Here is a 13,474-nt window from a genome sequence, read left to right on the forward strand (position 1 = left end):
AGGTATTTCAGATGATATGCAATATCAGCATGTCCACTCGCCTGCCAACGTCCATAGAAAAAGGCTGACGCAAACACAGGCAAGAATTGGACCTTTTACTAAATTTGCAGACAGTGGGTTCACACACAGGGCCATAGAAACTGCAACAGTGTGCATGAATCCATAGTAATACATGGGCCTAAATATACTTTTGTGCAGGGAGGGGAAAAAATGTGCCTTAGCCCTGGGAGTGAGCAGGGCCGGATTATCATTAGAGTTATTGGAGCCTCCGCTCTGGACCCTGAAAGAACGTTACAATGATGCTGGTACTGTGTAAAGAAATGGCAGAGCATGGAGCAATAAGTTACTGCTTAAATTACCATGTTGGCACTTTCCCATAAAGTTCTGTCTCCAAAAAGGTTTGCCCTCACTGCTCTGGGGGCTATGTACACGTCTACATTGCAGATAATGTTAGGAGCCTCTATCATAGATTTTGTCAATATTTTTTATATTGCAAAAAGACAAATCCCAACATGGAGTGACTGGACAACATCTTTAACCTTTCAATTTACTCCTGAAATAGTTGTTTAATATGGGCTAATCGACATCCTAAAGAATATTTGAAGATGACAGCCAAGCAGAGCCAATGTATTCTAAGGACTGAAACACAATAGAAAAATCAATAGGTATTTTCATTCACTCACCTAAACAATAACTTGGTATGAGCGTTGGAAGCCACGCCACGTTACAGAAGGCGGCAGTGCGAAGGGAGTTAATGCGAGCTAGTTCTGAAACGCCACCACTGTACGATAAGGGTCCAATTGGATCAACTCGCCATAGTATAAGTTCACTGTAGATTGCATTTGGGTCATGGAACGTTTGAGTAGCTGCATTTCTAAAATGTTGCCTGGGAAAACCTTTTAGATTCTTTGCAGGATCCGTTTCTTTACTACCACGTTCTATCTCCCACGGATTGATATCAGAATCTGGAGTCACCAGGACATTGTGGTGAGATGAAGTCAATAGCAAAGGAAGTACGGAATGACATGCCAAATCATTCAAGTGGAATCTATGGCCACAATATCGAAATTTGTGCGACACTGTGAGCACTGATGAAAAGGCAGACTTATTTGCAAAAGTCACAGCCCATTGGTTCAAGGAGCCATCAATATGCTTCGAGACCATCATGACGGTCGGCGCCATAGTGGTCACATTTGGAAGAGCATTCAGATTCTGTGCAGTCATATCACTTGCCATCATGGTTTTCTGCAGGAGAGCAGAAGCAGCTTCCTTGGCAGAGGTAGTGCAAGCATACATCATTATGTTTTTGCTAAGTGAGCTAGCATCTCCTGATGGAAAAGCAACCGGTATGCGAGAAGAGAAGGAGACCTGCAGGTAAATACATGCATTATAAGCATATGTGGATAGCATGCTTTTCAGAATTTATGTTAACACTTAACAGCAAAATTAGTAAATTAGTAAAGTTAAAGGGTCACATGCTGAAGGATAATGACTTTTAAGTGCCATGGGGCTTGTACTTGGGAATTGGATCATGGAACACATTATTTCACCATTGAAACATGACTGCATTCTCCTTTGGACCTGGGGGCAGTGTATTGTTCTAATTTCTGGAATAGGCAAACTAATATGAAATGGAAGTAGAAAGAGGCACATTATATACCAGCAGGAAAGCCTCAGGATAGAGGAATAACACAGCTACGAGCAAACAATAGGCTCACTTGTTAATGGGAGAGTAACAGTAACAGGAACTTTCAATAATGGGTGGTGATACTTACCAGGAGTCCAAAATAAACAGACCTAGTCAACACACATCAATTAAATGGAACCCACAGAGAATAGTCTATACTTTGCCAAAGAGTTTTTGCAGTAAAAATTGAATTTAGTAGAAATGTAACTTAGCTCAAACTGTCTGAATCTGCGGCCAGATATGTGCAGATGAATCTCTAATTTAATATCACAGGATTGTGTTTCTCAGTGTCACAGACCCAGTAAAAAATGCAATTTTTATATAAAGCCCTCCTTTCCCGAAGTTGATCTCTTTGGTTTTATGGCAAGTAGAAACACAACCTGTTGGTATATAAAGGAGAGATTCTCCTCTTTAATATTTGAAGCGAGCCCCCCCCCCCCCTCCAGTCTGACAACTGAATGTAGATGCTGCTGCAAAGAGACAGTTTACAGAAGTACATGCATCCTCTGCCTCTGTAGTTGAACCTGGCAAAGGACGACTGATTGACGATGTACATATTTTTAACATATTTTGTAAAAAGTTTATTAAATTTTACTACTTATTAAAAACTTACAAATTAATTTAAAAAAAAAACTGGATTAACATGAAAAAAACAAGTAAAAATTGTTATGAAATGGAGAGCATAAAATAAATGCAAAAATTTGGACTTTGACATTCAGGTGCCAATGACAGTTGGTCATAAAAGGGTTAAAGAACAACAAAAAAAACCTACACCCAATAAAAAGGGTAATAAAGTGGTATGGGACCAATCACTTCTCAGCTACAAGTATACCACATGCATGCCGCATCACAGCTTGAGGAAACTTGAAAGTTTCATATATGTGACCAGATGTGTCAACTAGTGGCTGCACAGAAAAGCACACAATTCATGGTCATGCACGTTTACAGGAAACATATTCAGGGGGACTTTTACATTTAACCCCATAACTAGCCTTCTACAGAAACTTAGCATGTTTCTGCACATGGAGTAAATATAATTCTGTTCTGAAGTTGCAGGGCAGATAAACTAGGAAAACCTGCTGTACGCTTGTGTATCATAACTTCTGAGCTGCCACTAAAAAAAAAGGTTCACATAGGTGTGGAAATGAAAATACCGGGTTGGTCTAAGACGCGCTGCCCAAATAAGGGTTGGTCCGACACAAATGCTTAGGTTGAGAATTTTATTTGTATGGTTAATGGACTACGTGTTTCGAGGTGGTCCATCCCCTTCGTCAGGTCCGTAAAAGGTACTCTGCGGCAGAGATGTTAGGAAGCAGCAGGATGCCGTATCTAGACCAGCTTAAGGATAGTTGGTCCGAAGTGGATGGCTGCCTGGCATGCTGCGCGTGGTATACTAAATAAGGTTGTTCCCCAGGTGCCCTTCTGCTGCAATGTCATTATACAGGCGGTCCCCTACTTAAGGACACCCGACTTACAGACAACCCATAGTTACAGACGGACCTCTCTGCCCACTGTGATCTCTGGTGAAGCTCTCAAAATGCTTTACCATAGTCCCAGACTGCAATGATCAGCTGTAAGGTGTCTGTAATGCAGCTTTATTGATAATTCTTGGTCCAATTACAGCAAAAATTTTGAAACTCCAATTGTCACTGGGGCAAAAGAAAAAAATTTGTCTAGAACTTCAATTATAAAATATACAGTTTCGACTTACATACAAATTCAACTTAAGAACAAACCTCCAGACCCTATCTTGTATGTAACCCGGGGACTGCCTGTATTCCTCACTAAAAGTCTTTGTTAATCTCGGCTTATGCTTCCATTGTAGGACAGTCTGGAGTAATTCCCCTAGAACAATGGCTAAGGGCTAAGATGGTCACATGTAAATGTTAACTTGCAGAAAGGTCCATTCATTCTTTTAGAGGCTGGAGTCTTATAGACAGCGAATGAAACCATAGGGAGAATGCTTTATACCATTTATATGGAGGAATGAAACTCTAATACTCTTGATCAGCAGGGGTCCAAATGGAAGGCTCCTTACTCATGTGAATAGGGGGGTACAAAAAAATGAATCTTGGGACAACCACTTAAACTTCTTTAACTTTAACAGTTTTTAAAACTTTTCAAACTTATCCCAATTCATTTATTGGAGCAATTTCACAATAAGCCCTATTATTTGCACTAATGAGTAATAAATAGCTGGATCTCAGATGGAGTATGAAATATGTTACATTGGCCCCATGCACACAAATGTAATTGTGGCCAGATCACGACCACAATAGAGGTCTATGGCACCTTGTCACAATGCAGTGAGCACATTGCGTCTCACTGCACCGTTACTGAGCATGTCTTATACTTTGCCAGAGGACTGCTCACCCCCTCCCTGACCCTCTAGCCATGTGCCATGGCTCCGGGCATGTGTATGAACCCTTAGGGTCACATCTGTATGGTGATGTCCAGTATTTCATGCTCCAATAACTCTATCCATGTATAAAAGGTCCATAAAGGACTTGAGCTCGGACAAGGCCAGTTCCAGGACTCCCTCTATACAATCTGCCCATATTCCCCAACAGTGGGGAAAGTGGAGAATTCATCTATTAGAAATGTATGTGAACTGCGAAAATACAATAAATGTAAAAGATGGATAAACAGGATCACCAGTGAAAACAAGTTAGTCCCTATCCCCATTATAGGAGCTAACTTGCTGATCCCATTTTGTGGATAGGGTCTAACATTTGGTCACTGGAGAATCCCTCTAAATAATAAGTAATCAGGAAATCTTACCTGAACCTGCCTGAAGATACCAGGGTTGTATTCATCCAAGTAGTTAACGTGCCAGAGTAAAAAGGTACCGTCCACAGGGTGAATAGTGAAGAGCATGTCTGCATTTTTATTCCACTCGGTGAGGAGGGATTCAATTTTGCGCTCCAATAACACAGTAGGCAGGGGAAGGGTAGCGCCAGGTGAAGATGCTTTTGTACTCAGATCTTTTTCCGATTCTTCATGCTCAGGAGATCCGGTCAAAGACCTTTCACCCTCCAGCTCACCTACAACAAAAGATTAAGTCTTTTGATATAGAGTAGTATACAAACTGTCCTTTATAAAAACTAAAAGTCACTTTATTAAACTTATCTTTGGATCATTACCGTACATATACTCGAGTATAAACTGAGCGGAGTATAAGCCAAGACCCCTAATTTTAACACAAAAAAAACTGGGAAAACCTATTGACTCGAGTATAAGCCGAGGGTGGGAAATGCATTGGTCACAGCCTCCCAATATATAGCCAGCCAGCCCCCTGAAGTATACAGCCAGCCAGCCAGCCCCCTGTAGTAGATAGCTGCCAGCACCCTGTAATATATAGCCTGCCCTTAAAAAAAATAAACACAGTACTCACCATTCCGACGGCCCGGGCAGATCCTCCTCGATCTTCAAAAATTGTGCTGAAAACTCGGCCTATACTCGAGTATATAGGGTATTTCAGAACATAATTATAAGGCCTAATGCCCACAAACATCTTTTTTTGTGGTCCAATCACGTCCCCATTGGGATCTATTTTGGCTTGGTCATGGCGCATTGCATTCACCATGCTGTGACCGAGCCGACTGCCTGCAACGCAAATTATAGAGCATTCATAACCATCTTTGCGACCTGGGAAGTAATTTTCTATAGACAATGCTAGTGTGAGTAGTTCTCGCCTGCTGATGACAGGCCGCAAACAAGATCATGATCATCTGCTTGTGACCCGCAAAATACACAGTCGTGCACATGAACCCCAGATCAAATATTGAACATAAATCAGAGACCCAGCTATACCAACCATTATCTAGCTTCATTAATAACCCGTCTTCATCCTCTTCTTCTTCAGGGGTGTCTGACTGCTGTTCCACAATTGTTTTTAGATGCTGAATAAATATTTCAATGGAAGATGTAAAGTGCAATTCCTTGTTGTTGAGCCAATGGACCACAAAACCTCCAAAACCTTCCTCCAGATTAAAGGCGGCTCCAGCCAAAACAGAAGGAATATCTGTAAAAATAATACATTAAGAAATAGGGGACTAGAAGATAAGGTACTAATTGGAATGTCATTGAGATATATTATCACCCGGTATTATGTAGAGTGAATCACCCCTTAGGATAAGTTCACACATGCATTTGGCAGCTTATTTCATACCCTTTGGTTATTTTAAGCGGATAAAATGGAACAAAGAGTAATTTTTTTTCCTCTGGTCATATAACAGACACAATATGGAAAAGCTATACAAAAACTCTAGACGCACACATGGGCTGGGCCTTATTTGGATATATCCACTAACACCATAGGTATAACAGGACTATCTGCTTTGAGGGCTAAAAGATGTGTCAGAAACGGCAACAGGTCCTTTACAAGGAATTTATAAATTAATACATTTCTACACAAAGAGGCTAAGGAACAAAAAAAGTATGAAACAGTAAAATAATTATGGAAGCTTTCACATTACCAGTGTTTGGGTTTATGCTGGCTGCTATGTGGAAATGACACAAAGAATTAGCGTGATGTGAGATGTGCCTGTGGGGTTCCTGCTGGCTCGGCTGACTTGGTAGCAATTCTGTGTGAGCAGCCAGGACGGAAGATCGTCTTCTGCCCCTTCTCAAGTGTTTCAAATGGTGAATTGTCTGAAGACGAAAAAAAATAAACTTTCTAACATTTCATAAAGAAAAACTATTAAAGAACAATGTTAAAGCCGGGAAACCCTTCCATCAGATTCACCACGGCAAATGCTGGATAGAGACAGCTTTTAAAGAAAAACTAGAGTAAGAAATTAAAAAAAAAAAAAAAGTGTTTCCTAATTGACAATTTTTTCTAGGGATCCTGAAATCAACAACTCGTAGAAATCCTGCAGATCTCCTCCTGATCTTAGTCTGGATAATGCCAAGAGAGGACAAGGTACACACAGAGACTCCTGCTCCAGCCAGTTGTCTTACAGCAACACAGAGGGCACATGGGAAGAGGGAAGAGCACGATTGAGCTATTGGGACACACTAAGGAGATGTCTTAATGTATTTCTCAATTTTCTTGGATAAAGGGGAGAAGTATTGGATTTTTATTCCTGTGTACATTTTCTGAGACATTATTTAAATACAGGTTTAGGATAACAATATGAGATGGGTCAACTTGCTTATGACTACAAAGTACAGTGTAAAACAGCTTATAAGATTATAACTATATAGCCAATGATAACCAAAAGTTGAAGCTATATGTATACTTAAAATATACTGTATATTCCTTTTCCAGATATAAAAGTAGAGAACAAATATTTATGTCAATATTTGATGGACCTACCTCTAGAGCATGTTCAATCTTGTCCTTCTGCTTCCCTACACTTGACAAACTGCTGCTGGAGCTTCCATAATCTACTATTTGGCCTCCGAGAAGGCTATCCTCTGGCAAAAGCGTCTCAGCCCAGAGGCGACAGATACCATCTTGACAAGATGTAAGTAGCACATTGCACACAGATCCCCTGAAATAGAATTAAACGCTCAATTAAGGAAGTGTAGAAAAAGTAGCAGAGGTCAGAGGAAAGAGAATTGAACTGCTGTAAAGACACAAGGAGAACCAGATTATTTGCTTTACAATTTCCTGTGGAGCAATACGGAGCAGACAAAACTATAAAGAGAATTCCAAGCCCCGGGATGATAAAGAGGATAGGACACAGCCACAAAACCAAGTACAGCTGTGAGAAAAAATGGAAAAATTTTGCCGTGCAAACAAGAAAGGTGAAGCAGTTTCTTCAATCAGTTTATCAGCAGGGTGCTAAAAGTAGACTCCCCACTGATCTGGGCTTAAGGATTCACACACAAGAAAGAAGAGAAAAGGAAACAAAAGAAAAGAATAAGAAAAGAAAGGAAAAGTTGGAAGGCGCACAGATATAATTAGGCTGACATATCTGAATCACTTATTTAGGAAACATTATTGTAAATCATGAAGTAGCAGCCATCTCTGGTGAGAGATCTGTTTTACCGGATACTTTTATTCCCATATCGGCAGCACTGTTGTGTAACCACTGTGTTGACCATGTGGTGAAGGATTGGGGAAGAGAAGACTTGTCAGTTGATGAAGGCTAAGGCTGCATTCACACAAATGTATGAGGGACGTATATATGGCCGCAAATATGTGCCCGGCTCAAAATGGTGAACACACCGTGTGCTCACCATGCCATGCAATGGTTGCAAAAAAGCATGATCTATCTTTGGCCGCAAGAACAGCAGTGGGGCTCTATTTTCTATGGAGAGGTAAGAAGTTAATGGACACCCAAGACGAATGGTAAACGGAAACTCTTCCAATTACCATCCGTTCCACTTTCTTTCACGTATGGAACTTTACCTTCAGTTGTGAACTGAACCTAAACCAGATATATTAGAATACCTCATCTAGTGCATTGTTAATTATTCTCTAATTTCACCTTTCAAAGTTGCTTTGGTATAGTATAAAATAAAAGATGCTGTGGCGACGAAGGTAAATTATCAATGTAATGAAATCTCTCCAAACAAAGGATTATCTTCCAATACACAGAAAGCATATAAGGTTTCTAACTGTACTTCTAGCACTAACATAAAGCAGTCAATTACATTTGAGGGGGCCATGATTGATTTATATAAACATATGAAGGTTCCATACAAAAAGTATGGGGTAAAGTTGTTAAATCTAATCAAAAGATGAGATGGCACTGTCTCCACCTGGAGAAAACAAGGTTTAATCTCCAGCGGCAACAAGGCTTTGTTAGTGTAAGGCTATATCCACACTGATGTATGGGGGACGTATATACGGCCAACATATATACGGCCGATATACGTCCCCCATAGACGGCAATGGGCGCACGGCGCCCTACGTGCGGCACAGTACCCCGGAAAAAGATAGGACATGTCCTATCTTTGTCCGTAGTACGGCGCCGTGTGCCATAACTTCCTATGGAGAGGGGCGGGGGTGAGCTGCGCTCACCTCCTCTTCCTCTCCCCGTGCACTGCCGTTGCCCGCTACGGTACGGTACGGGCGTGCAACGGCAGTGTGAATATAGCCTAAGAACTGTGAATCTGGAATAGCCTACCTCAGGTGCGGGTCATAGTAGGGGCAGCAGAGAGCTTGAAGAAGGGGCTAAATGCCTTTTTACATCATAACAACATTGACAGTTATGTATAATATAGAATGGTTTCCCTTACATCATTCCTTACCCAATACCTTCCCTTCCTTGGTTGACCTTGATAGACAGATGTCATTGTTCAACCATATTGACTATGTAACATTTAACCAACACCCTCCTTTCCAAAAATTGTTACCTTGGCATAAACCTGCTTGTGTTTCTCCATGAGAAACCAACCACTGCCCGAGGGTGGGCGAGGTACACGAATGAAAAACTGGTGTCAGATGGGCTCCCTTTTTTCTCTTGTACTTCATGAGGTAAAAATGAAGTTTTCCATCCAGTTAAGGGGTACCAGACCTTCAGAAGACAGTCATCCTGTTGAGAGATATGTGGTATCATGGTGTCTAATTACTATTCATATTAGTGAGGATGAAGATAGAAAATACATTAACATTCGCTGAAACCATCATAGGGAAGAGCTGATCACCTTGTGTGTCCCTGGTGTTCATTCATCAGACAGAGCTCTCATCTCAGCCCTCTCCCCGATTCTGTGAGGGAATACATGTAGTATGGACAACTGCCTTGTAGATCACTATAATGTGTTACCTTACTGTATATGTCCTTTTGTATATATCTAGCATATAATTCTTCATAATTTTATTCTCCTCACTATCCATTTAGACATACTATAGACCTTATTCTCTGTTACTCATAACCACCTCATACTTGCTTTATGAAACAATATAACTTCTCTTATTTATATGCAGCAATAGTAGTGTAGATCCACAGTACAAATATCTGAATCCCCCACGTTCTGAAATAAAGCTTGTTTCTAATTTTCTAATGTAGAGTTATCAGTTACAGACGGCACAGCTGGTAAAGTGGAGAAAACCCAATTTACAGCAGTATCATTGTCAGTGTGACACTCTTCTACCTGCTTACAGTTTCTGCAGATAGTCACAGAACCTGTGTAACACTCAACTCTACGAGCTTCTTATGCAAGTGCTAGGACTACCTGAGGGAAGGCATTAGACTCCCCCAGTGTGACCACAACAAGAGCTTAATGTGGGGTGTTTGCCTTATTACATATAGTAGTGTGATGAAAGCACCAAAAAAACCCACAGCATTGCTTCCAATTGTGCATATCGCTCCAGTCTATGATGTGTCTCTGAGGAAGTGAGGGCCAAAAATACATGCAAATTCACCAGAGATTTTCTTGCAGATTCTGCATCAGATTCTACAGAGAATTTCTCCCCAATCACTGCAGATCCACAGCATAATAAGAAGCTGAATTTTGTGCACAGACATGTTCATATTCACAGTAACGTGCACCTCGTAGACGCGGCATATCATTTATTCTGTGCGGTTCTGTGGGGTCAGATGGGTCCTTTAACACAGGTAACCCACACTGACAACAATATACTGTACTAAAGTAATTTTTTTTGTATCATCCAGACACAATTACATGGGAAAGGAGCATTTACAACAAGGCCAATATCTCCCACTGTAAAAGAACCTTAAAGGTAGGTATTTAAACAAACAAAAAAAAGTTATTACCTACACCTACATGACAAATAAATCATTGGGAAAATGTTGGCCATTCTGCAGATAGCTTGTAATATAGCAGGAAAAGATGATATGAACTGGTTATAAAACAGGAGGAGACATTGTGTCCTATCTGCCAGTATGTTATAGACTAGAAGAGACTGAGCAGATTAATATATGTAGTTTTAATAGAAAAAGGATCGGTGTACAGGTGGTCCCCGACTTAAGGGCACCCGACCGTTAGTTACAGACAGACCTCTCTGGCCACTGTGACATCTGGTGAAGCACTCTGGACGCTTTACTATAGTCCCGAGGAATGATCAGCTGTAAAGTCCTGTAATAAAGTTTTATTGATAATCCTCGTTCCCCTGATAGCACAAAAGTTTGAAAATCCAATCATCTCCGGGACAAAAAAAAAATATTTGTCTGGAGTTACAATTAAAAAATATATATGTTCTGACATACAAATTCAACTTAAGTACAAACCTAAAGAAGCTACCTTGTATGTAGCCTGGATACTGCCTGTAACCAGTGTTATATCAATTTACATTCTGCTTATTTTATGCTCAAAAACATTAGGCCATGGCCGTGCATAGGATAATGATATTTGATGCATGATTCCCTTCTTCCTCACCAACCAGCAGCGCCGTATTGTAATCATGACTACATGGCAAAGAATGGACTCCTAGCATGATATATCACTATGATGCTCGGCCCCAGCATAAGCATTTTTCATGGTCTGACCATGGTCTTAGAGGAGTCATGTGTGCGATTCTCTCATTAATGGACATGTATGCCAATGACATCCTGCCATGTATGACCTTGCATAAAGCAAAAACTATCAATGACAAATAACAGCTGACAGATATTCATTTTTAGGATACAGAAAGAAGCAAAGATTAAAATGAATTAAAAAATGACAAGTTAAAGGGGTTTCTGACTTATAAAAATGTATTAGCCGTGCTGGGGAAAGATTTTAAAATAAATAAATAAAATAAAATGATCTTAGTGTCTCAGATGCAGGAAGGGCGGGCGTGCCAGGCACAAACAGGGGCACAACTCCGACAGACCACGGCGCAAAACACCAGGATCGTCGGAGCTGGCGAATTCAGCTTTAGTTTCTTTTTTTTTTTTTAAAAAGCACTCTCCAGCACAGCTAAAAAAATTTTATAACAGAAATACAACCGCTTTAAGGCAAGTTCACATCTCAGGCATGGGCAGACACACAAATCTTTTATTTTTTCCTTATATCTGTGTAGTCTCCGCAACCCAGCTCAAAATAACTGATGCTCAAGATTCAAGAAAAAAATGTGTAAACTAGCCCTTCAATCTGTGCATCTCCTCATACTTTATAACATGCTGTCTGCAGATTACAATAGATTTTCAATGTGAAAAGTTCCCTTTTCAGTAAAAACAAGTAAATTCATGGTTTTTAATTTTTTTTCCAAAAACAAGTTTTACTATCCTTTGCAGATGATGTATCTGGAGATGTATAGCACAGGGGTGATCCCCCAGGTCAGGACGTTTAAGGCATGAAGGCAAGCACAGATGAATCACACCCATGATGGAAAAGGAAACAAACTGGCATCTGAAGCGGAGGCAGTAAACGCCTTCTAACCATGCCATCTGTCACAGCATCATATGCCTGGATAATCATGGATGCTGCAGCCTGACTTTAGAGGATAGAGGAAAACAACCAAATCTGGTATTAGTGAGCAGAGTCGTTATCATCTTTTATATTCCATCATCCATTTTTATTTAAGTAATACAGGGTCAATTTCTATGTCACTGAGCAAATATACACAAATATACAGGGGTAAAGGACTGGAGCTGTACAGTTCTATAAAGCAATGGAGTCCAGATAAATGGATGTTATGTCATCACATATTATAGGGTTAATCACCTATTTTCTAAACAGTGACCTTTAATATGCAACACAGGCGTCTTACCTTCCCTGCAGTCGCAAAGTATTCGCCATCTGGGGACCATTTCATCAGCAGCACGGGCACTGCAGTTCTGTGAGCAAAGAGACATTAAATATTCATGGCCATAGTCTGCCGATTTGCAACATATGTAAATGAGATCAATAAATAAAGAGAACTTGCTTGTTATGGCGAGTTATAAATCATTTAAGCTACAAGCTAAATGATAGATGGCAAATGATTTTTAGCGCGGTGCAGCAGGTCAAATATCGAGTCAAGAAAAACTGCTAGTTGTTATTCACCACGGTAAAAACAACACTAGCAATAAAAACAAACATCGCCATCGCACAAGATTTATTCTATATGCTAAAGGTTTTCTCCGCTCTCTCCACTGTACTATATAACATGTAATACCAGCATACTCCAGAAAGATTCAAGACCTATGCATGGCCTGGTGAGGTGAATAGTCAGGGATCACCCATCCTCATGCTTAGAGGTAAATCTGCTAATCTGGCTAATAATAAACCCTCCATGTAATTACAAGGACAGCTCAATATACTGCGGATTACAAGTCTTCAGTGCAGCGGTGCTTGATGCAAAGGGATTTATCAGGGTCACTCATATTGTATTCACCTGGTAAACTTTCCCCTTATGCGTGTTTGAACCGGGCATCACGTGACCTACTGTTTCACGACTTATTGTGAGGTCCTAAGGATTTACCCCCTCTTCTCTATTGTTCTGTATGACTGTTTGTACTCTAATGTATTGTTCTTTTTGTATTTGTCTCCTATGATTTGTAAAGGATTTGTAAAGGAGCTATATAAAGATTATTATTATTTACAGTGGGTCAGTGCGCTCCTTACGGAATGTATACCACTCGACGAACACCACTTCCAGGTCTCTGTGAAGTGCCAAGGATATCTAGTCATCCTCCAAGCAGAGAAGTGTTCACGGAGGGGCATGCATTCAGTAATAAGAACATTGCCCTCTGACCTTCCGAAAGTCCCCAAGACACAGGAAGTCACAGGGAGCTCCGAAATCAGCTGTGGGCTGGTCGAGTGACTCTGGCAGAAGGCGATGGTTTACCAGGCTAAGTACAATATGGGCGACACTAATCGGATATTGTAATTACCCTTATATAAACTTCCTTATTTGTGCTCAGTCCACTTTAAGCACATGCAGTACAGACTCACATTTCATCTAGG

At 40.5% G+C, this 13,474-nt stretch overlaps 1 protein-coding gene across 4 annotated transcripts in view; it reads right to left on the reverse strand.

Moving 5' to 3' along the window:
• The window catches only part of DMXL2 (Dmx like 2), an 81,557-nt gene that overhangs the window by 48,993 nt on the left and 19,090 nt on the right, over positions 1-13,474 (reverse strand). For all 4 annotated transcript variants that reach the window (XM_072148233.1, XM_072148231.1, XM_072148232.1 and 1 more), the window contains exons 6-12: positions 12,297-12,363; positions 8,999-9,177; positions 7,008-7,185; positions 6,166-6,340; positions 5,505-5,711; positions 4,469-4,731; positions 684-1,368 (exon numbers count right to left, since the gene is read on the reverse strand). In XM_072148233.1, the coding sequence (XP_072004334.1) occupies positions 684-1,368; positions 4,469-4,731; positions 5,505-5,711; positions 6,166-6,340; positions 7,008-7,185; positions 8,999-9,177; positions 12,297-12,363 (1,754 nt within the window). The remainder of the gene's footprint in view (positions 1-683; positions 1,369-4,468; positions 4,732-5,504; positions 5,712-6,165; positions 6,341-7,007; positions 7,186-8,998; positions 9,178-12,296; positions 12,364-13,474) is intronic.

This window comes from Engystomops pustulosus, chromosome 4 (genome assembly GCF_040894005.1).
Source record: "Engystomops pustulosus chromosome 4, aEngPut4.maternal, whole genome shotgun sequence".
Classification (NCBI taxonomy): Eukaryota; Metazoa; Chordata; class Amphibia; order Anura; family Leptodactylidae; genus Engystomops; species Engystomops pustulosus.